Genomic DNA, 25,055 nt, shown 5'->3' on the forward strand with positions numbered 1-25,055 from the left:
CCAAACCCTCCTATCCGCAAATAGTCAAAAAATAACATAAGGACCTATAAAGAGCTACGGTTCGGCAGCTACATGTACATTTGTTGTACATATTGTCATTCTTCATGTTCTTAGGGATGATTTTTCTTAGTTGATAAAATTATTTAGTTATGATTAGTTTTTGAAATAAAAAAAAAGACTTCATTGGACTTTGTAAGAGGGGAGTAAAAGGGGGGGGGGGGTTTCTGCACGGAAAAACACGAAATATGAATATCTTGCATGTTGATCTCTTTACCAATTTCTAAAAACAAATTGAATAAATAACCTTTATAACGGCTGCACATGAAACAGAAATGGCAAAACACATTGCACAAAGATGACCTTTTACCACCCTCTTGTAAGATCTTTTTGAAAGTTGGCTGGAAATGTTTTCAGATAAATTTCAAAACTTTCAATTAATTTCATGTGAACAAAATCATCTCTAGTTTGTAATCATTGCTTTTATATGTATGTATAATATGCTTTCCTGTATTGTAATGTTATATATATATGCTTTGCTGTTAATGTGTTGTATTGTATTGTTTATATACATGTACATGTATCTGTGTATTCTGTGTGAACAGGGGTTGCACCAACAAGACCACCAAGGCCTTCTCCTAGCCCAACAACTACAGGTAAATCACAAAAAATTATAACTTGTGAAAAATGGAGTTTAATTAAATTACCAAATAATGCATCAATAAACTAATGTATTGTAAATTTCTGTTCCTTTATCATAATCCAGCTGTCCTTAATACACCCCTGTAACTATACCTGTTAAAACAATACCAATTTATTTGTAAATTTCTATACCATTTATCTTAATACAGAGGCTCTAAATACACCCATGTAACTATACCAATATATAAAACCTGCTCAAGAAACCACCTGTATTAAGCCAAAACCTGTATTATAAGACCATGAATTTACAATACATCTGAAGCACATTTCGAAGAGACCACATTTTTGCTCTCCTTTTAATGGTCTCTTAAAACAGGTTTCACTGAATTGTAAATTTCTTCACCATTTATCATTACAGAAGCCATTACTAGACCCCCTGTGGTAATACGAACAACCACTGAAGCACCCCATGGATATGATTTAGTTGTTGTTATTGATTCTTCTGTCTCGCCACAACATTTCGACTGGTTTAAAAATTTCGCTAAGACTTTGCCTGACCAACTGGATGTTGATGGGGGTGAATATAGAATTGGACTGATGCGATACAGTAGAACAGGTGATGTCCAATTCAATCTTAATGATTATGTCAATGATGGTGCTGGATTTAAACGTGCCGTAGACAGGGTGTCATACAGAAATGACAGAGAGACAAATACAGATAAGGCCATTGATAAAGTGAGACAACGTATGTTTAAAAAGAGACAGGGGGATAGAGACTATGCCAGAAACTTTATCTTGTTGTTGACAGATAACGACAAAAGTGCAGGTAAGGGAGCTACCATTTAACTTCAAGGGGGTAACTTTTTTTGTGGTATTCAGAATTTTTTTCTTGTGCAAAACCCGAAAACAATTTTCCTTAGTTTTTCAATGCTATCAATTAAATTATTTTTTTCAAAATATAACACTATAAGGTGAGGGGGAAATCTGTATTCAGAATTTTCTTTTGTCATCTGTTTTTCATCAAATTGGCAGTCAGAGCTCAGACATAAATAAGTCTGAATCTACTTTTGACTCATAGAGGTCTAAATTTGTAAGTTTTAGGATTTGTCTCCCTTTAATGCAAGACAAAATACGACTTTAATAAGTCAAATATTGTTAAGCAAGAAATAATTGACCAGAATCAAAAAGTTGCAAATATCGACTCCTACAAGTCGATAAGTTTAGTTATCAAAATTGGTTAACTTCAAGACCCACGCATATTTATAAAAAGGTCATGCATCTAAATCAAATAATGACAACATTGAAAGACAATGCTTTGTCTTCTAAAGAAAAATATGAATGAGAGTCTAAAAAATCGGAGATAATGTTAATTAACCTTACAATGCAACCACCTGGAACCACACTTAATGAGGTAAAACATCTGTGTTTAGTAAGGATGTTCAATTAGATAATTAAATATAGATAGCTCAAGTCCTTGTGAACTCTCAGACAGGTTTTTGCTGTCATAGGTGGTGTACTTTGGCCACCAAGTAAAATTAAGTTTTTTCATCAACATAAATAGACCTAAACAAGTCTGTCATTTTCTGACTTAGATAAGTCTAAAATTGAAAACACATTTTTATAATAAATACATGTTTTGACTTCTTTAAGTCAAAAACAAAAATCGACTTGTTTATGTCTGAGCTCTGACTGATTGGGGTTCAGAATATTTTTTTGACAAGAAACATGCGGTTTGGTAAGCCCTTTACAAAAATGTTGATGTTGATATTATTCTGATATTGAACTAAATCTTATAGGTACTTACTGTATATAGAGATATAAGAAGATATGGTATGAGTGCCAAGGAATCAACACTCCATCCAAGTCACAATTTGTAAAAGTAAACCATTATAGATCAAAGTAAGGTCTTCAACACAGAGCTTTGGCTCACACCGAACAGCAAGCTATAAAGGGCCTAAATATTGTAAATATTAGTGTAAAACCATTCAAACAGGAAAACCAACAGTCTAATCAATATAAAACATGATAAACTAGAAACACTTATAAACCACATCTGAGACTACTACAGTGAAACCTGACTAAACCAAATCCTGCATGTATAAACCGAAAACCTGTATAAACCAAACATGTTTGTGAGCACCGTCATATCAAATTATGTGCGTTGTGAACCTGATAAAACCGAACATTGGCCAAAACCAAACGAAATGTAAAGTCCCGAAGAGGTTTGGTATAAAGAAGTTTCACTGTATAACAGATAGTTAAAGTAGTCTAAGACCACATCAACAAACAACAACCACTGAACAACAGGTTCCTGAATTAGGACAGGTGCAAACAAATGAAGCAGGTTTAAACTTTTTAATAGGTACCAACCTTCACCCTTATCTGAAACAATGGTGTAACATCACAACATAGAAAGACACACTATAAAACATCAATTGAAATGGCTTAAATCAATCAAATGACATATTAACACTAGTGTACATACACTGAACGAATAAATGAATATTTAAATGTTTGTCTAAACAACTGTTGAGGATTTTTTTTTTCTATCTCTGTAGATACCAATAGAGTCTGGGAAGCGGCTGAGAAGGCAGAAGATGAAGAAATGTTTATCTATACTGTTGGACTGGATATTGGAGACCTTACAGAGATTGACGAGACTTCATCTCACCCCCTCAGCACCTACGAGTATTTAGTTAGAAGGGAGAGCGACTTGTACGAGCTTCCACTTCAACTCAAATATGCACTCAGAGATGGTAATTTTTTTTTATGCCTAGTTTATGGACATTATATTTTCTGGTCTCTGCGTCCATTCGTTCGTCTGCCCATCTGTCTGTCCATCTGTCAAAGGTTTCAAATTAAAGTTTTTGGTCCAGGTAGTATTTGATGAAGTTGAGTTCCAACCAACTTGAAACTTAGTACACATGTTCCCTATGATATATGATCTTTAAATGCCAAATTGGAGTTTTTACCCCAATTTCACAGTTCACTGAACATTGAAAATGATAGTGTGAGTGGGGCATCGGTTTACTATATATAACGTCAGGGTACCCAAATTGCACTGAGTACCCTTATTGCACCTGTCTCATAGGCGGATCAAGGGGGGGCCTGGGGACCTGGTCCCCCCTTTCGTGGGAAAAATTTGGTTGATTATATAGGGAATCACTGAAGCATGACTGGAGCGGACCCCCTTAGGTCAGTCAGCGGGCCCTTCCCTTAGGCAAAGTTCTGGATCCGCCACTGTGGCTACACATCAATCTGACAGTTGATCAATATAATCAGATGTAAAAAGTGAAATCACAAAAATATCAAACTCCAGGAAAAATTCTTAACAAAAAGTCCCTAATCAAATGGCAAAATTAACAGCTCAAACACTGTCATACGAATGAATAACAACTGTCAAATTCCTGACTTGGTACAGCAATGTAACAAATTGCAATTGTGTGAGATTTATATCTAACCACAATAGGAGTGAAATTTTGCTGTCAAATGCAGCTTGTCTGTTCTATGGTCAGGTTGTTGTCTCTTTGACACATTCCCCATTTCCATTCTCAATTTTATTAGTAGGTAGTTTGTATTCATCATCATATGAGTCAATTAAGTCTAATAAGTCTATTTTATCAATCTTGCTCTTATTATATAAGTCAAATCTAGTAAAAGACATCTGTTTTTATTCACTATGCTCTTATACATTTAGGAGATAACTGTATTGTATTTTAAGCTCCGACGGCATCAATTGAGGATTTGATGGTGGCAAATTAAGTTTACTGGCGACGCGTTAGCGGAGACAGTAAACGGGTATTTGCGACCATCAAATCCCAAATTGATGCCGTCGGAGCTTTAAATACAATATTGTTATCTCCATTCTAATGAAAATGACAGAAAACAACGTTAAAACATGAATTTAAAATCTTTCATATGCCGTCTGCGCTTGCGTGTACGTCCCATAGCATCAATTGTCAATTGATGCCATGTAAGAAAGTCACGCTATCCAATCAAAATGAACGTTACAAACGTTGTTGCATTAGAATTTGAATTATAAGTCTGATTATTATTGTCTCTATTTTCACAGAACCATCGAAGGCTCCACCAATGAGAAGACGTCCTCGGTTGACTACAACAACGACAACAACAACAAGTATGTTTATTTGTCATGATGGCTTAAAAGTTCAAAATGAAGTATTTGCCACTGGACTTAAAAAACAACAAATAAATAAGCCCTGTATCAAGAATTTTACAAAGAAGATTAAACTTTTTTTATAATTATTGTATAAATGAGTTCCTGGGTAGTACATGTTATTTTGGTATATCAATACTACTTTGGCAATGGCTTAGAATTCTAAGAATTCAACATAAAAAGGGCTCTTAATCTATTTCACCAACCACACTATAGAGGTTGAAACAGCTTTTTTCCATATATTTTTTTATATGTAAAGACAGTATTAAAGTACACCAATTTATTTACAAACAAATATCTATAGTAAAGTTTGTGACCGAACCAGTCAAGCTTTATCCTAGTAATTCTTAGGTTTTGTAATAGTTTTTTTTTTATCTCTCCTGGCCCTTCAAGCTAGTGAGCTTTTCTCATTACTTGGCATCCTTCGTCGGTCATCCCTTGTCCTCAGTTGTCATCGTTGTCGTTGTTAACTTAATCAAAAACCTTCTCTAATTTTTAGCTCACCTGGCCTAAAAGGCCAAGTGAGCTTTTCTCATCAATTGGCGTCCGGCGTCGTCCGTTGTCTGTCGTCGTCCGTCGTCGTCGTCGTTAACTTTTACAAAAATCTTATCCTCTGAAACTACTGGGATAAATTAAACCAAACTTTGCCACAATCATCATTGGGGTATCTAGTTTAAAAAATGTGTCCGGTGACCCGGCCAACCATCCAAGATGGCCGCCATGGCTAAAAATAGAACATAGGGGTAAAATGCAGTTTTTGGCTTATAACTCAAAACCCAAAGCATTTAGAGCAAATCTGACGAGACGTAGAATTGTTAAACAGGTTAAGATCTATCTGCCCTGAAATTTTTAGATGAATCGGATAACCCGTTGTTGGGTTGCTGCCCCTGAATTATTAATTTTAAGGAAATTTTGCTATTTTTGGTTATTATCTTGAATATTATTATAGATAGAGATAAACTATTAACAGCAATAATGCTCACCAAAGTAAGATTTACAAATAATTCAACATGACTGAAATGGTCAGGGGACCCCTTTAGGAGTTATTGCCCTTTAAAGTCAATTTTTAACCATTTTTCGTAAATCTTAGTAATCTTTTACAAAAATCTTCTCCTCTGAAACTACTTGGCCAAATTAATCCAAACTTTGTCACAATCATCTTTTGGGTTAGTAGTTTGAAAAATGTGTCCAGTGACCCGGCCATCCAATCAAGATGGCCGCCATGGCTAAAAATAGAACATGGGGTAAAATGCAGTTTTTGGCTTATAACTCAAAACCCAAAGCATTTAGAGCAAATCTGACATGGGGTAAAATTGTTTATCAGGTCAACATTTATCTGTTCTAAAAATTTTAGATGAATCGTACAACCCGTTGTTGGGTTGCTGACCCTGAATTGTTAGTTTTAAGGAAATTTTGCTGTTTTTGGTCATTATCTTGAATATTATTATTGATAGAGATAAACTATAAACAGCAATAATGATCACCAAAGTAAGATTTACAAATAATTCAACATGACTGAAATGGTCAGTTGACCCCTTTAGGAGTTATTGCCCTTTATAGTCAATTTTTAACCATTTTTCGTAAATCTTAGTAATCTTTTACAAAAATCTTCTCCTCTGAAACTACTTGGCCAAATTAATCCAAACTTTGTCACAATCATCTTTTGGGTTAGTAGTTTGAAAAATGTGTCCAGTGACCCGGCCATCCAATCAAGATGGCCGCCATGGCTAAAAATAGAACATGGGGTAAAATGCAGTTTTTGGCTTATAACTCAAAACCCAAAGCATTTAGAGCAAATCTGACATGGGGTAAAATTGTTTATCAGGTCAACATTTATCTGTTCTAAAAATTTTAGATGAATCGTACAACCCGTTGTTGGGTTGCTGACCCTGAATTGTTAGTTTTAAGGAAATTTTGCTGTTTTTGGTCATTATCTTGAATATTATTATTGATAGAGATAAACTATAAACAGCAATAATGATCACCAAAGTAAGATTTACAAATAATTCAACATGACTGAAATGGTCAGTTGACCCCTTTAGGAGTTATTGCCCTTTATAGTCAATTTTTAACCATTTTTCGTAAATCTTAGTAATCTTTTACAAAAATCTTCTCCTCTGAAACTACTTGGCCAAATTAATCCAAACTTTGTCACAATCATCTTTTGGGTTAGTAGTTTGAAAAATGTGTCCAGTGACCCGGCCATCCAATCAAGATGGCCGCCATGGCTAAAAATAGAACATGGGGTAAAATGCAGTTTTTGGCTTATAACTCAAAACCCAAAGCATTTAGAGCAAATCTGACATGGGGTAAAATTGTTTATCAGGTCAACATTTATCTGCTCTAAAAATTTTAGATGAATCGTACAACCCGTTGTTGGGTTGCTGACCCTGAATTGTTAGTTTTAAGGAAATTTTGCTGTTTTTGGTCATTATCTTGAATATTATTATTGATAGAGATAAACTGTAAACAACAATAATGTTCAGCAAAGTAAGATTTACAAATAAGTCAACATGACTGAAATGGTCAATTGACCCCCTTATTGTTATTGTTCTTAATAGTCAATTTTTAACAATTTTCATAAAATTTGTAAATTTTTACTAACATTTTCCACTGAAACTAATGGGCCAAGTTCATTATAGATAGAGATAATTTTTAGCAGCAAGAATGTTCAGTAAAGTAAGATGTACAAACACATCACCATGACCAAAACACAATTTTGTCATGAATCCATCTGCTTCCTTTAATATTCACATAGACCAAGGTGAGCGACACATGCTCTTTAGAGCCTCTAGTTCATTCTACGCATAGCTGTTGTCAATTCATTATAAGTTATCTCCCCTCTAAAGATTCTTTTAAAGTATCATTTAATTTTTCAATATAAGAATCAGGTATTTCACTATTAAGATTTACTTTACTCAAGTTTTGTGATTAAATTATTAAAATTCTTTTTATCCTTATTCAACTTGTCACACACAAAATATTCCCCACATTTTTTATTTCTAAACGCGAAATCATTTTCTTAATTGAGAGATTTAAACACATTTCAAGTGTATGAAATAAGTTTCATATGCATGAAAATAGAATATTTGTTTCTACAATTGTTTCACGTATTCTTACAATATAGAAATATGATTTCCAAATACATTGAAATAGTGATTATAAAATGTTGATTAATTTAAGAAGTTTGAATACTTTGAACAGAAACATAAATCAAGGTTTTTACATGGTCAGAATGATTTTGGACTGTTAATGTCATAATGTTTGGGTTTGTTCGAAACTGGTCGGTGTTTTCTGATCAAAAACATTCAAGCAAGGATGTATAAATACATTAGGAGCTTTATGACCGAAAGATTGTACCATCTATGAGCAACTTTGTATAAGGGTATTGTAATTTATGTTTCTTATAGTTATTGTCTCGCTTAACGGAGTCAAAAAGTTAAACATAGGTATGCTGTTTCCGGCATCGGCGACGACGGCGGTGGTGGCAGCGGTGTCAACATTGTATTAGTTTGTGATTAGTTCTAGTTTGTGGTGACCAACAAGTTGTAAGTCAATGAACTTTGGTATACAGTTGTATTAGCATTGGCTCATCTCATTTCCATGGAGATTATTCGTCCCTGTCCCCTCAGTCAATGTCTATTGACTTTGATAATTTTGCTTATTTTACATGTATTAGTTTATTATTAGGTCAGTTTATGGGGAACCATTAGTGGTAGGTCAATGATATTTGGTATGCAGTTGTATAAGCATTGGCATATTTAATGTCCATGGAGATTATTTTGCTCAGCCACCTTAGTCATGGTCTATTGAATTAGAAAATTTTGCTTAGTTAACATGTATTAGTTTGTGATTAAGTCAGTTCAAGGGGAAGCATTAGTGATAGGCCAATGTTCATTATTATTCAGTTGTATAAGCATTAGCACATCGCATTTCAATGGAGATTTGTTGGCCCCTCAGTCATTTTTGCTTAGTTTACATGTGTTAGTTTGTGATTAGATCAGTTTATGATGAACTGCTCATGTCAAGTCAATGATATTTGGTATGCATATTTATTATCTTTGTGTTTAAGTTTGTTTAAAGGAACAACTTATAATAAATCAAAGAAATTTGGTATGCAGTTGTATAAGCATTGCCAAATCTCATACACATGGATATGGTTTCGCTATGTATATACCTCAGTCAGGGTTTGTTGACTTTGAATATTAGCCTTTCTAGTTATGTTTTGCAAATTTAATTTCAACATTTGCATAATCAAAATTACAAAAAGCGAGAAAAATTTCTGTGATAACAGTTTATTAACTTATTCCAAGGGAAAGTATAAATGCATATATTAAGTCATGCCAGTGGCAATGTACTTGTCTGTGCGGTATTAAAATAATCAGTACTACCTAATTCGACAATTGAAAAATAACGACTAGTAGTTTACTTGGAGTGTTATCGTGCTTAACATTGTACAATAAAGGATGACTATGACTTTACACGTATTGAATGCTACAATATTTCAGATAGTTCATTTATTTTTCTTACATTTGTGTTGATCATGTAACACCAACATTTCCAACATGGGCAGACTCAGATAGGGATTTAGATAAATGTTTTATGACATTGCGACATTGTTTAAAGTTTCTTTTTGAATTTGTATTCAGTCTTGTGAAGGAATTATATCTAGTTAGTTTTTAATTTCAAAATGATGAATTTCTACATCAAATGAAATTTAAGTAATATTCACGTATTTTGAATTTCAGAGAGCATCTTATTTTCTGATTAAAATAATAAAATTATTTTACATTTATATGTACATTTGTAATTCTCTTTAAAGGTGAAATCAGTATCCTCATTGTGATATCTTATCTCCTGAATACATTAATGAAATTATTTTTATATTTATTTCTCTTTAAAGGTGAAATCAGTATCCTCATTGTGATATTTATACAGATTATAAGTCTTACAATTTAAGTGTATGACAGGAGTTGTATGTGTATCAAAGAAAACAAAACAGTTATGTGCAATTGTCTCAAAATTGAAATCGAACAAACGTGATTATAAATTGCTGATTTATGAAAACAGTGTCCGTATTCTATTCGTGCTATTACCTTTTATATAACAAAAAGGTAATAGCACGAATATAATAACGAAAACATTATAAACATGATAAAGGCAGCTTTGCTTGGGGATATTGACACCTTTGTTTCTAATATTTTGTCAGCTTATCAACGGGACATTTAGACATGCATGTACAGTAAATGCTGTACATGTAGATGTACAGTAGTTGTCGTTTGGTTATGTAATTTATACGTGTTTCTCTCGTTTTTTATATAGATTATACCGTTGGTTTTCCCGTTTGAATGGATTTACACTAGTAATTTTGGGGCCATATATAGCTTGTTGCTCGGTGTGAGCCAAGGCTCCGTGTTAAAGGCCGTACATTGACCTATAATGGTTTACTTTTATAAATTGTTATTTGGATGGAGAGTCGTCTCATTGACCATCACACCACATCTTTATGTATCTATGTAATAAGTCATGTCAGTGACAAATTATTGCTTACTTGGCTATGCCGAATTGTAATAATCAATAAAACATTCTCCGACATTATAGAGTTTAACTGTAGTACTTTTTTTCTGAACATTAACATGATTAAATTATAGAATGAAAATTATAGGTTTGTTATTATTTATATCTACAGTATATCAGGTAGAAATGTAGTCAACGTATTTTCTATACTTTTTTGTAGGTCATGTATCATCAACACCCCCAGCTCGGGCAGAGACAGGTAGGCATTTTTTTAACGTTTTGTGACATTGTTTGAATATGCATTCAATCTTGTGAAGTTATTATCTGTAGTCAAATCTTATTTTAAAATGATTAATTTCTACATTGCATGACATGTAAGTAATATTCAGGGAGTTTGTATTACAGAAAAAGTATGTTATCTTCTGATTAAACTAATGAAATTATTCTATAATCTATATGTATTTCTCTGTAAAGCTGAAATCAGTATCCTCATTGTGATATTTTTACACATTTTAATTTTTAAAAATAAAGTGAATGAGATGAGTTGTGTATGTATTAAAGAAAATAAAACATAGTTTATGCAATTGTCTCACGTACTGTTACATGTACACTATTGAAATATATTCCTTGGGATTGAAATAAAACAACACTTTAAAGTGATTATGAATTGCTGATTTTGAACAGCAATAAAAGCGGTGTTCCTTTGCTTTATGTGTTTTTGCTTTGCACATACTGATTATTGGTCATGGAAGGATACCCCATAGTTTTTTTATTATTAAAATATTTTAAAACGGTGGACGTTCAAATCCCGAATTTTCTCTATTCTCACCGCAAGCATTAACTTTGCAAGCATTTGTCTTTATCGTGAAAAAGCTTGTCATTTTAATTCCAATTCTGAAATTCTCAGCACAATCTTAACATGCGAAGAACAGTACAATGTCATTAGGTTACCAATCCATGGAATTTATGACAAGAGGCCAGACGAAACTTGTACTGGAATTAAATGGACTGAATACTGGCTATTAAAGTACTTAGGTACATTAGATGTCCGTTCCATTTATATATATATATATATATATATGTAGGACTCGGAGATGCGATGGGGACGCTGAAATGCGATGGTCACGCTGAGGTGCGATTGTCTACGCCGAAGTGCGATGGTCCTTTTGCTGCAGTGAGATGGTTTTGCATGACGTTTGGATATTGACGTTTTCAAAACAACGTTGTTTATTTTTTTAACAAACGATTTAAGTCCCAAACAGTTTTGAGCTTTAGAGGTAGAGTTAATTAAAATATGTAAATCTAAGTCAGACAGCAAACCATGGGAAACAATGGCTGATTTTGGTCTGCAGATAAGCTAACCAGTGTTCGGAAACATGTATAAAGCATGTTTTGTAAGACAAATAAAATGTTTTAATCCTAATATTGATTTTGACTTCTCTTGAAGTATACATCACATAATTCTATGTGAAGAACTTAATTTTGACCTATATGATCATGTTTATTCAAACAATTGTCAAGAGCATCCAGCATATGCTAACAATATTGTTTGTAAGGTTCAAGCTTTCATAACATTATCCATATGGTGAAAAGTAAGTTATTAATAAACATGATAATAGGATTATAGTTAATATCCATTTCTCTTTCAGGTTGCGTCGATCAATTTTCAGCTTGCAGTTCTCTTCTCGGAAATTACAGAGAATATAATTGCAATATGCACTATATTCAAAGTGCTTGTCGAAAAACTTGCGGATTGTGTTAAAGTGGAATTGTGTCAGCAAAATAAAAAAAAGGTTAATGTGATTTTCTGATAAACCCTGTACTAAGATGAGAAGAGCTCCTATTTTGTAAAAAAAACATCATACATTTAAAATAATATCATTTAAAGAAAATACCAAAGGACAATAGGTTTCAATAAAATCTAAATTTAGACATTCGAGAAAATTACATCTGGTTTAGAGGTTAATAGTTCCTAAAAGAATATGTTAACATTATTTTCGACATGACATTACAACTAACTGCATATTTAAAGATTCTCCAGGTTGCATACTTATTGCATTTATTGCAGTACATGTTATACTGGTATGCTGGCAATCGACACATAGTTTGTTAAATCCCATCAAACTTTATTTCAGTATTGACACGCGTACACAAGCTTGATGGGACATCATATTTTCACAATTTCTTGCTCCTATTTTCACATTTCTAACTTCCCACTTCACAAATTTTAGTTCGAACTCAAATTTCTCAAATCTAATTTGAAAGTATGAAATGATAACGTGGAAGTGAGGTATGTAAAGCTGGAAATGAAAACTGTCTTTCGGATGTGGGTGTCTCCTACTTGGAAGTGCTAAAATCTCAACTTGTAAGTTCGAATCTTTAAACGGAAGTGACAAATGTTGACTTGAAAGTGAAGAATTTCAAGTTTGAAATTATAAATTTTTAGAACATTTTTTTTAAAGATCTTTCGTACTACCACATAATGATTGAATTAAATAATGGGAATTTCGGTATGCATCAATGAAGACAGCAATGCACATAATATAGATTGACAAAAGTCAGTGTGAGGTTAGATATGTAGAGCAAAGCGTATTGTGATTTAACACAATTAACAACTGTTGTCGACACAAACGCAGGGACCAGGACGCTTCTGTGATTTTCTTCGGAATCTAGACAACAATTTATCTATCTATCTACAAACCTAACTGAAATTGTGTAAATAGGTTTTAAAACTTTGTGTAATAATGAATATGCAATATCGCTTTCCTTTTTATAACAAGGAAATATTTTAAGACGATTTGGTTTTTAAGGTGTAAGCTCGTTTTCTAATGATGCGGCCTTTTGACCTCAAAACAGAACAGAGAAACAGATACAAATCATACAAAATGTCAAACTCCCCGGCAGTACCAGTTCCGATCCGCATACGGGCCCGAATACTACTCTACACTAATTGATGGAGTAAAGGAAAACAGTTCCTGAACGGAAACGATCACTGTCCGGAGTTTGACAAAATGTATTACGTTTTCACAAAGAAATTTGAAAATACGGAATATTTCTATCTCATATGAAGCTCTGAGTTCTTGTCCGATTAACAAGTTATAAATATTTCAGCGCATGTAGAAATTATCAAATCATAACAAGCTTTTTATACTGGACAAACATATATGGAAGCGCATTTCCGGCTGCGGGATTCTTATTGTGTCAAAACCAAATGGTGATCTATTGCGTTTTTTTGCTATTTGGCCGGGTTGTTGTCTCTATGACACATCATCGTTTCCACTCTCTATTTTATAATATCATGAACTATGTGATTTGATTCATACATGTTTATCATGGCTTAACTTTGTTAATTAAAAGGAGATGTGGGCTTTTCCTAATTTAGATAGCATTCCACATACACACACAAAATTAATGTCTATTAAGGAGGTAGACCTAGGTTAAGGGAAATAACTCTTAAAATCGTCAGTACGTTTGTGTCAACCGTTTTCATAAATATATTCTTAGCTTCTAGGTTACATAGATTATTTCCAATCTGTTTCAGGTAAATGCTTGAAAAACATTGATGAAACTTGACTTTCAAAAACACATAACTGATTTAAAGAGTTATCTCCCTGAACCAAGGTCTACCACCTTAAGTGATGATCGAAAAGAAGACAACCCTCCAAGAGAAACAAAATGTAACAGATTTTAAAAGTTTTAGGTCTCCAAAGCTTATTAAACGAGAAGCTTTCATTATGTCAATTTCTAAATAGTCTTGAATTCATAACTGTTTGGGAAAAACCAAACGTGAACTATGAAAGTCATTTACTAGTAATGAAAAGTTAAGCATAATTCATGTAATTAACCAACTGCAAATGTGTTTGCAATTGCTCTTGACAGATGTTTATCCTGCATTGTAGTAATAAAAAACCAAACAGATGACTTTAATATAATGTTCTCGCAAGGAAAACAAACCCACCGATGATAAAAATTTCAAGACACAAGTATCATAACGAAATAAGAAAGAAACACAAAATTAAGAACAGAATAAAAAAAACCAAACAAACGCTAAATACATATATTTATTTTTGTACGCACGTCATGTGTTTTTGTAACGACATTTGTCTTCTAAAATTGAGACTTCAATACTTTTTTAAAATAGGCAAAAAATATGTAAGTTGATATAGATAAAACATAACAGGGTCAAGTCTTAACAGGAAAACCAAAACTTCCTTATGCTAGTTTATGTCTAAAAGAGCTGCAGGAATAACCCTTTGAATGGTACTTAGTACCATCCAAATGACAGTTATTCAATGGTATTTCTGTACGTGAAATTAAGTCTATCAAATCTAGAATTACCAATTAAAAGTGATATAATCATGCAACCATTTATTTCCCTTATAGGTCTTTGTTAAATTTACATATTACACCAACTAAAGAAGACTTTTTTTGTTAAATAAACTGAAAAAGATTTGTTTTCCTTTGTAATACTGGTTATTTCAAGCATTATTGTCAAGTTTTGTCATGATAAGTTAATAGTTTGAAAAAAGTATCATAATGTAATACGACATCTTCAGCGATTCGAGAAAAATTTCTTCGAACAATCCAAATCAAGCCGCATCATGATAAAATATAGTATGTTCCAAAAAATGATTAAATATTTCTCATCTACCTACTTATAGTTGAAGAATGTGATTTTTGATGACAAATACCACAGATGGACCTTTTTGTCTTCATTTTAAGGTATGTGTTGGTCCATTTGTACCTCACATTTACTCAAAATGTTATTTTTTATTTGGCCAAAACATAATTAATTGGGGTTACTTTCATTCATTTTCAATTTCATATAATTTTTATTTCACCATCACACATGGAACTACATTTGTAACTAAAGGAAAACTCTCAAATTAAAGAAATTTGACATGATATACTGAAACTTTCTTATAATAAATTAAACGACTGCGTCTCTTAGATATGTGATTTTTCATGGTCAAACTTTTTCATTGATAACGGACATTTTGAGATTTTTTATTGTAAAAAAATGGTGTTTTTTTTTAAAGAAATCAACATTCAAAATTTAGAACTTCACTAACATGTACAGGAAGCTGAATTATTGCACATCTATGTACTACTTAATATTGTACTTCGATCTGTTGCGTCCTTAAAATGTTCTGACCGTCCTAAGATTTAATGTACGGAAATGTTTCGCTAAATTAAATTCAAATCCGAATTGAATGTTTATGTCACACAAAAAAAAAAATCCAGAACTTCTTGATGACCAAACGTATGTACACGTTGGGGCGATTTAGAGCTTTTCAGAAGGAGTGAGATTCCACCCTTGTTGAAAGCCTTGTGGAGACCTCTAGCTTTTTAAATTCCCTCCGTTTTTCTCATGGATGGAGTGTGGTCTCTCTGTAAATTACCCCATATCTTTTCATTTTCCTTTTTACCGAAGGTTCCATGTGAAAATTTCCATTGGATCATATCTGTTAAACTAAATGTACAAAACAGGCTCAAGAAAAGGCGAAATTTCTTTTTCAAACCCGAACTAGAAATTAATTGTTTTTCTAATAGAGCACCTTACATTATCGTCAATTAGTTCAGGCATGTGAAAAAAAATTATATAATCATACACAAGAAAGAAACCCTGAACATGCTTTCAGCAATAATTTTTACCTATTTCATATTAAGTAAATATGAAGATGCACATGTATTTGATAAAGTACAGATATAACAAAGAAACTGCCCGGTATCCGACGTAAGAGTACACTTTTTACTGCACGCGTAGTCGGGTGCGTTCACTACGAGGACACTTGTACTCAACTACGCGTGAAGTATGAGTACAGAATCGTCCCATACAGGACATTTTCTATGTTAACCTAGTATATTATCCGACAGTTTAAAATAGACTCTGGTCAAATTTTGAAGTTGAACATGTGGGAATTTTTTATTTTTGCCACGGACCATATAATTTTCATGGAGGAAGGGGCCTGGTAGTTTATAGAAAACAATATTCTGACCTTGATTTTGACTTAAAAAATCTGCTGCCTCAATATTTTGTCACATGAAAAAAAAATTGTCAACATAATTTTCCTGTATAAACTGTAATAGAAAACAGGGAAAATGTGTCTATGAGACACAGATGCCCCCGCCAAACAGGAAGTAGACGAATGACAGACATGAAAATGTGTAACACCACTAATTCAGGCCCGGCCAGAAAGCACATACCAGAAAGTAGTACATTTTTAACACAAAATAGTTCCTACGCATGAGTGTAACTTTCAAAATATGTAGAATATTTAGGTATTTTTGGTATCAAATGAAAGCTGAAGGACTGGTGATCATTGTAGAACACTTTTGGACTTTTAGTTTTGAATATTAAAAAAACTGCACCAAATTTTAAAAAGAGGGTACATTTTGTCTGTTTGTCAGATCTGAAGTACCTGTTTTGGTACATCTGAAGTTCCGGGAACCAGTTCTTTCTTATATGCCATGCAAGGTATGTTGATTTTTTCAGTACAAGACACCATAAAGTGTTGCTTTGAAATGCAATGATTGCCACTTTATTTGAACTTAAAATAAAAGAGGTGTGCCTGCTTGAAACGGAGGAATTTAACATAGAAAGCAATGGGACCATGAATTAGTGGTGTACTTCCAAAAGGGGAGACACGGTACAATTCACCTTGAGAAAGCTTCAGACCAAAGATGAAACCAATCCGACATACACAAGCCGATATATATTTGACAAGGCGGGGGCATAAAAATCTGACCAGCGAAGCGGTTATTAAAATATTCAGAGATTTAAAACTATATACCCCCTTTTCCCCTCCTTAAAATCAAATGTAACGTGCCTTAGCAGATGTGTTTTAGCACTAAGTTGTTTAATTGAAATGTATGTGTATTTCTGGTAAATTAACACCGGAGATTCCTTCGTTTGATCGAAGAGTTTTCTTGCTTCAAGCTGAATAATTCACACCGTTCTACATGAAAAAAAGATTTAAAAACCAAAGTTTCGGCGGGCTTTTTCCCGTCCTAAATTTCGAGACCTGACAATCCGGGACACGTTCTGACTTTGAAGAAATGACTACTTTTCGCCCAATCGAAATGGTGCATGGACATATTTTGTTTCATATTATTAGAATTATTTTCAATATTATCGGTATTAAACTTGATTATCGACACATGAAGGTTTTTCAGCATTGCCAATCTTTTTAACGTTAAAGTACCAATAGTTCGGACACTACTCAATTAAGTTTGTTGATAACGTAGCTAATTTTGACGGTAAAGAAACATCAATTCGATCACTTCTCCTTTACGGGCTGTACAAAGTTGAACAGTATCGAGGACCAAAAGTTCAAAAAAGATGTGTCAAAAACTATGGAACGCCGGGACTGTCTTATAGTGTAAATATTAAATGTGTTTTGTCGTGTTGCCTTTAGTCCTGTCATGTCTTCTTAATATAATGTGCAGGTGCCCTTTATTACCTGATACTGCATCTCTGTGTGATGTCAATTTTGTTATTTGTTTGGTCAAACAATTGTATGATATGTCATTGCTGAACTTTGTTGTGTGCAATAGGCATTACATTATGCTGTAACTACTATATTCTTTGAATACCTCCAAACTTTATGATCAACCACCTGTACATTCTTTCATATTTACTCTATGTTGTGTCTATTCTTCCTTTACGTTAGTCAGTTAATAATTGCGTCCTGTCTCAAATGTGATTGTTATGCTGAATGTTCTAGACAACTTGTTTTGATACATCTTTGTTCTATGAAACATCATGATATTATAGTCTAGCAGCTTTATTTTGTGTTTATACATATGTCTCTCCTGTAAAAAACCTAATACTTCATGGTATAGTTCATATACATTTTGCCGAACAACTGATACTCTCTGTTAGCATTCATTACGTCATGTGCACATGCCTTTTACTTTATGTTCAAACACTATGCATTATATGCAAACACTTTTAACGTGATGTGCAAACAGCTTATACGTTTTATGCAAACATCGTGAATGTTATGTGCAAACATCGTTAATGTTATGTGCAAACACCTATAACGTCATGTGCAATTACCAATTACATTTTGTGCAAACACCTATAATGTTATGTATAACACCTATTTCATTATGTGCAAACATCTATTACGTTATGTGCAAATACCTATTACATTATGTGCAAACACCTATTACGTTATGTGCAAATGCCTATTACATTATATTCAAACATCTATTACGTTGTGTGCCAACACCTATAATGTTATGTGCAAACACCTATTACGTTCTGGTAAACGCTTTTTTTTACATAGATCAAAACAAAATGTATCAATGATATTCATTTTGAAATTTAAAAAAATTACAAGTTTGAGCTTTCTAAAAAGCTGTTGATTGCTTCGCTGTAAGTATGTGTGCATCGGATTGTTGATTTAGTATTTGAAATGTGGAATTTGAGATATTGATTGATATAAAAATGCTATGTAAATACTTTGTTCTACTTTATGTTATTCACAGATGCAATGTTGTTCACATCACTTGTTGAAAATTAAAACATTAAAACAGACATGACTCTATCATATTTTCCAAGAAATGCAACCGAACGTAACAATACAATATAAAAAAAAGGACATGTGGTATGAATGCTCATGTGGCAATACAACTTTTCACAAGAGCCCACATGACGCAGAAATTAAAAACGATAGGTCACCGTACGGTCTACACCAATGAGCAAAGCCCGTACCGCTCAGTCAGCTATTATAAGACTCCGAAATGACAAATGTTAAACAATTTAAACCAAAAGAATAGAGGCCTCATTAATGTACCAAAAACTGAACTAAATACAAATAAGTAACAAAAAAACAAACGACAACCCCTTCATTAAGGGCTCCTGATTTGGGACAGGTTCATACAGAATGAGGCGGGGTTAAACATTTTAATTGGAGTCGAACCCGCCCCTGAACATGGGACATTACACCATTAGAACAAACTATAAAAACTAGTTGAAAAAGGCTTAACTCATGAGTTGGATGCACATAGAAATACATCTAACAAAAAATAGAGTGGACCTGGCCCAGTAATTGTATGTCTCTACGAAAAAGGCACACTAAGTACAGATCTGAGAGTACTCGCAGTTATAAACAGCCATTAGCTCAAAGATCTCATTGTTTCTCACGACTGCACCCTAGAACTAGAAATATAACGGATTTCAGGGTGATTTGTGATTACCCTTCTAGTAGGCTATTCTTGCGAGAAACGTGTACCAGTTTAAAGCTACCAATGCAATGACGTCTCCCACGATTTATGTAGCAGCGAAGAAATCCATCATTTTCAGATTTTCAGATTTGTATATTTCAGTGTCGTTCTTTTCCCACAAAAGAGAGGCGAAAGATAGCAAAGGGACAGTTAAACTCATAGAATGAAAATAAACTGACAACGCCATGGCTGAAAAATGAAAAGACAAACAGACAAATAATAGTGCACAAGACCCAACATAGAAAACTAAATAATAAGCAACACGAACATCGCCAAATATTAGAGGTGATCTCAGGTACTCCGGAAGGGTATGCAGATCCTGCTCCACCTGTGGCACCCGTCGTATTGTTCATGTTATTACAAACCCGATACATAATCTAATTCGGTAGGTCACATTCGTGGTGAAAAGGGAAGTGCATTGTAATTACGACATACGGAACATATCTGGTATCATCTGTGAAATGATTATTCCATAACGGTAAACCAACTCGTGATGGTGTCTGTAAAGTTTATAATGGCTGGTTTCACATTTGGAACTCGTAAAAGTCGTGTATTTTTTTCTGAATGACCTTCTTAAGACTTCCTTTTTTCTCAGTCCCTGACAAGGCGTGTTGATACGAGGGGGTGTCTGGAGGGGGAGAGGTGATCAGGTGGCCCGCCGCTCTTATCTGAAAGTATTTAAAAACTAACAGAGATTAGGTACGATTAGCTACCCCCTTTCTCTCTCGTTATTTGCAAAACAAGTCTGTTTCAAGTGAGCATAATCTGATCTTTTCACCCAAAAAATGAGTTATTTAACTTTAAAAAAACAATGATTTCTGTCTTTAGCATATACGTCACTAAATACAATTCATACATGCAGTTATTTATTGAATAATATAATTCTAAGATGGTTTACATTTCTGCAAACGCTTAATTGTAACTTAAACTGTCATTCAGAGTTTTCGGTTGCCTGATATTTAAAATGTGTGAACACGTAGTCGATTTCACTTTTATATGTGTATACAATTGAGAAAAGAAATGGGGAACGTGTTAAACGACAACAACCCGACCATAGAGTAGACAACAGCCGAAGGCCACCAATGGGTCTTCAATGTAGCGAAAACCTCCCGCACCCGGAGGCGTTCTTCAGCTGGCCTCTTACAACATATGTATACTAGTACAGTGATAATGGACGTCATACTAAACTCCGAATTATATACAAAAAATAAAATTAATAATCATACAAGACTAACAAAAGCCAGAGTCTCCTGACTTTGGACAGGCGCAAAATTGCGGCGGGGTTAAACATGTTTATGAGATCTCAACCCTCCCCTTATACCTCTAGCCAATGTCGAAAAGTAAACGCATAACAATAAACACATTAAAATTCAGTTCAAGAGAAGTCTGAGTCCAATGTCAGAAGATGTAACAAAAGAAAATAGATGAAATGACAATAATTCATAAATAACAAAAGACTACTAGCAGTTAACTGACATGCCAGCTCCAGACCTAAATTAAACTGATGGAAAGATTATGTCTTCATCATATGAATATCAGGCACAATCCCTCCCGTTAGATGTTTAGTATCATACTATCATAAAACATATGAGAAGAACATAACCCGTGCCAAGCCAACAAATAAATGTGTTTAGTTCCGATGCAAAGACCCCATAAGTGAATCAATATTAAAGCCAAAATATGCAATCTTTAATGACCTGACAACAGTATCGTGACTATATGCCTTTTTTAATAAGTCTGTTTAAAGGTTTTGTAAGCTTTTGAGGTGAATACTGATATTTTTGTGTTTTGTAAAGAATATTACCATAAAAGATTGGATGTGAAATACCTGAACGTATAAGATGTCTGCATATTGAGTTATATTTACGAATTATTTCCTTATACCGATGATAAAATTTAGTAAATGTTTTGACTAGTTTGTGATATCGAAAACCCTGGTGTAATAATTTTTCAGTTATACATAAATTTCTCTCGCTAAAATCTAATACGTTGTTACATACACGAGCGAATCGTACAAGTTGAGATATATAAACACCATAAGATGGTGACAAGGGAACGTAACCATCTAAAAATTGATAATTAACGATAGGAAATGAATAATCATCTCTTGTATCATAATTTCTTGTATTAAGCTTCCCGTTAATGAGAAAGACATTACAAAAGAAGCACACAGACGGATTATTGGTGGACTGAACGGAAAGCTATGTCTAGTTTTCTTTTTAGATGTGGTTGCTTTATCACCTATTCTCTATGTAAGGTTCGTTTGTCTGCTTATTCAACTTTGTCTTGTTTAGTTTTAAGTTACAAGATTTGTTGCAACCAACAGACTTTGTGGTCAATGAAAGACTGTGCTATTCCAATTTATTCGCCTATAATTGGTAACTTTTCATACATTGTAACTTGGATAGAGAGTTGTCTCATTTGCACTCATACCACATCTTTTTTATATTGACAATGTCATGGCAATAAAAAACAAAAGAATAACAACAGTACGCGGTCTAGATTCTATGGTAAAAGGTCTTGAAACTTTCGATTCTGCTTTTTAGAGGTTCTTTCCTTTGAAGACCATGAATACAACAGGTAGGAGATAACTGTTTTGTAATTTAAGCTCCAATTGGTGATTTGATGGGTGCAAATAAGTTTACTGGCCACGCCTTAGCAGAGCCAGTAAACAGGTATTTGCGACCATTAAATCACCAATTGATGTTGTCGGAGCTTAAAATACAATACTGTTATCTCCTTCCTAATGTAACTGCGTCAAATCATACATTTAAAATCTGCCATACGTCGTTTTACGTTTGTGTGTACATTTTAATAGCGTCAACTGTGAATTGATGACATGAACATTTGTGACGTTATCCAATCAAAATAAACGTTACGGACGTTATGATGTTACATTAGAAATAATCATTCATGACCTGTTCTTAATAAATACTTTTTTTTTTAATTCAATGACCTAAATTTGGTAAATTATTTGGTCAAATTATGAATATTTTTATATGGATTAGCCCCTATATTTGTCCTCTCTTATTTAAAATATTTTATATAAGAAAATTTATAAATAGTACATATAATCCAAAGGATACTTTTCAGATATTATACGTGAAGAATTGACAAATTTACTTCTCCGTGTCAGCTTAATGCAGTATATTACCCAAATGCATAATGGGAATGGAATTAATAGTGGTATTGATATCATAAAAGAAGGACAAGCAATTACACCAAGACCAAGACCAAGAACTACACCAAGACCTTATACACAAAGACAAACACAGAGGCCTTACACGCCATGACCGACCAGACCGACCAGACCACCTGAACCACAAAGGCCAACAACTATCACTGTCATCTAAATCATACATGATTTGGGGTTTAGACCGTCTTATAATAAAAGTCGTGAATAGTAAAAATAATTGTCATGAATAGTGTTACAGACATTGCTTTTTTGTTGTCATTCAGAATGTCACGCCATAACCACTATAACTAGTTAATCATAACTTATCTCAGATATACTAGTATGATATGCCTTTAAACCCAGATTGTCTCAAGTTTATTTGAATCCGACAAAAATCCGGAATTTCCTAGAGAAAAGGTAACAAAAAATCATTAGCTGGAGAAAATTCCGGTTTATATCAATAAATTTAAAAAATCAGTGTTTATTTGACAAAAGTTTGAGATTATCTTAGAATTATTTGAGATAATCCAATTTTAACTAATTCTTGTTAGAAAATCCAGCATTACCTCAGAGTCTTATAAACAAATTGTGTTACATAAATTTTCATTGGACAGAAATGTGTACATTTAATTTTAATTTTAAATGTAACAAATCAAGCAGTAACATTGCTTTTATTTTCAATTTTTAAAAGACGAAAAAACTTCATAATTCTAATTTACTGAACCTATTCCGGTAAAGAGATGAACTTTGTTTAAGCAATGTCCTAAATTTTCTTATTCCCTTTCAGTAATTTGTTTGTTTTGTTAAGTCTTGACAATTCCTGGCAAAATATGTATGTCTCTAGAAATAATATCTTATACAACCTAAACATTAATTGTATACTAGGTTGTTAAATGATCGGCAGTGTCTTGTATGTAAATTACGTAAGGGTTATTGGTTTATTGAATTACAACCATCTGTCATGCCCTTTGTAAGTGGACCTAAAAATGGGGAGAAATTTGGGCTTCTATTTTCCGCCGAAATGGATAGAACATCGGTTTGTTCGGGGTCAAGTTATATGACATTTGATTGATTGTATCAAAATAAAGATGTTGTATGATATCTAATTTGACAACTATCCTCTAGACACCAACTTTAGAAGACGTATGCAACTTTGGGTCAAGGTAAAGTCTTCACCAATGAGTAGTATCCTTACCTTTTAATAAGCTATAAACAAAAACGCAAAAAATCAAATAATAAAATAAACCATGCCAACGGTAAGATGTAATGTAGAATACAATAAAAGAAAAACAAATATGATAACAACCAACGACAACCACTGTAACCAAGGCACATGACTTGGAACAAAGATTTACAGAATACTGCTGGTTGAAACATATTTGTAAGAGTTCAACCCTCCAATGAAATAGAAAAGTTATGTAGCAGAAGAACATATAACAATCTATAAAATCGAATTGCATTATGAGTGACCCATCAAAACGAACACAAAACAAAAATAAGTATCACAAAAAGACAGACGACACACAGTACGATCTAACAGTACTCAAAACAACAAAAAAAACTCTAATTTCAGTAGTTATGTTTCTTCACAAAATGTTTTCAATTGCATTAATCAAATTCTGATTTTACCAGTAATCAGTGATTCCCAATAACAAATACATGCATTATTTTCTGAATTTACAAAAATTATAATTGATTAAATGCAACGACGTCACAAATAGTCGGACAAAAAATAACCTTTGTGAGTCTGTTGACTAGAGATGGATGCCTTCCTTACCAAAAATAATTCAGTGATTTCCAAGTATGACCCAGATCACAGTAGTATGTGGATAGGTATGCCACTGCCCGGTCCTGAGATTAGGACAGTTTTTGAGCAGACCATGGAAAAGTCTGATTTTGTTAGATCGTTGTATTAAACACTTTTCAAATGGACCTGACTTTTGATTGTGTAATCGACCATCACTTTTTTTCTTTTTCCAAAACAGCAAATTAGAATACTTTATGTATACACATATTAACATATTTGGGTTGTTATATGAACATTTTTATTATTATTTTATTTTTATTATTTTTAAGGAATCACTGAACTGAAAAGTGATTTTATAAAATCAGTACTTGACTAGGTTTTTTTTTTTTTTACAAAAATAGATTCCCTGATAAATTTAGAAAATTTGTAAATAAAACCCGACCTTGTTTGTCATTGTTTGTAAAAAAAAATCATTGAACAACAGAAGCAAACAGGAGACACCAGTAACACTGAACAAGTTTAATTTTAATTTGTCCTATTTAACAAATGCATAGGTTCAGCGCAAC

At 33.2% G+C, this 25,055-nt stretch overlaps 2 protein-coding genes across 3 annotated transcripts in view; both read left to right on the forward strand.

Moving 5' to 3' along the window:
• Positions 1–25,055, forward strand: part of LOC139500147 (uncharacterized) — a 100,294-nt gene that overhangs the window by 35,844 nt on the left and 39,395 nt on the right. The gene's annotated exons all lie outside the window — the stretch shown is intronic.
• LOC139502123 (collagen alpha-1(XII) chain-like) lies at positions 221–12,937 on the forward strand. 2 transcript variants are annotated; one of them, XM_071291495.1, is made up of 6 exons: positions 221–1,465; positions 3,198–3,395; positions 4,712–4,777; positions 10,554–10,592; positions 11,983–12,126; positions 12,796–12,937. In XM_071291495.1, the coding sequence occupies exons 1-5, from the start codon at positions 1,237–1,239 to the stop codon at positions 12,093–12,095; spliced, it is 645 nt and encodes a 214-aa protein (XP_071147596.1). In that variant the 5' UTR covers positions 221–1,236; the 3' UTR covers positions 12,096–12,126; positions 12,796–12,937. The 2 variants fall into 2 exon arrangements, with proteins under 2 accessions (XP_071147596.1, XP_071147595.1); XM_071291494.1 differs by having other exon boundaries at positions 11,983–12,937.

Source organism: Mytilus edulis, chromosome 13, assembly GCF_963676685.1.
Source record: "Mytilus edulis chromosome 13, xbMytEdul2.2, whole genome shotgun sequence".
Taxonomy (NCBI): domain Eukaryota; kingdom Metazoa; phylum Mollusca; class Bivalvia; order Mytilida; family Mytilidae; genus Mytilus; species Mytilus edulis.

Bases quoted from the DNA above. Each gene is read 5' to 3' on its own strand.
- LOC139502123 (XM_071291494.1), top strand. From the start codon at position 1,237: ATGCGATACAGTAGAACAGGTGATGTCCAATTCAATCTTAATGATTAT. The intron at 1,466-3,197 runs GTAAGGGAGCTA...CTATCTCTGTAG, and splicing joins AGATAACGACAAAAGTGCAG to ATACCAATAGAGTCTGGGAA. The intron at 10,593-11,982 runs GTAGGCATTTTT...TTTCTCTTTCAG, and splicing joins CCCAGCTCGGGCAGAGACAG to GTTGCGTCGATCAATTTTCA.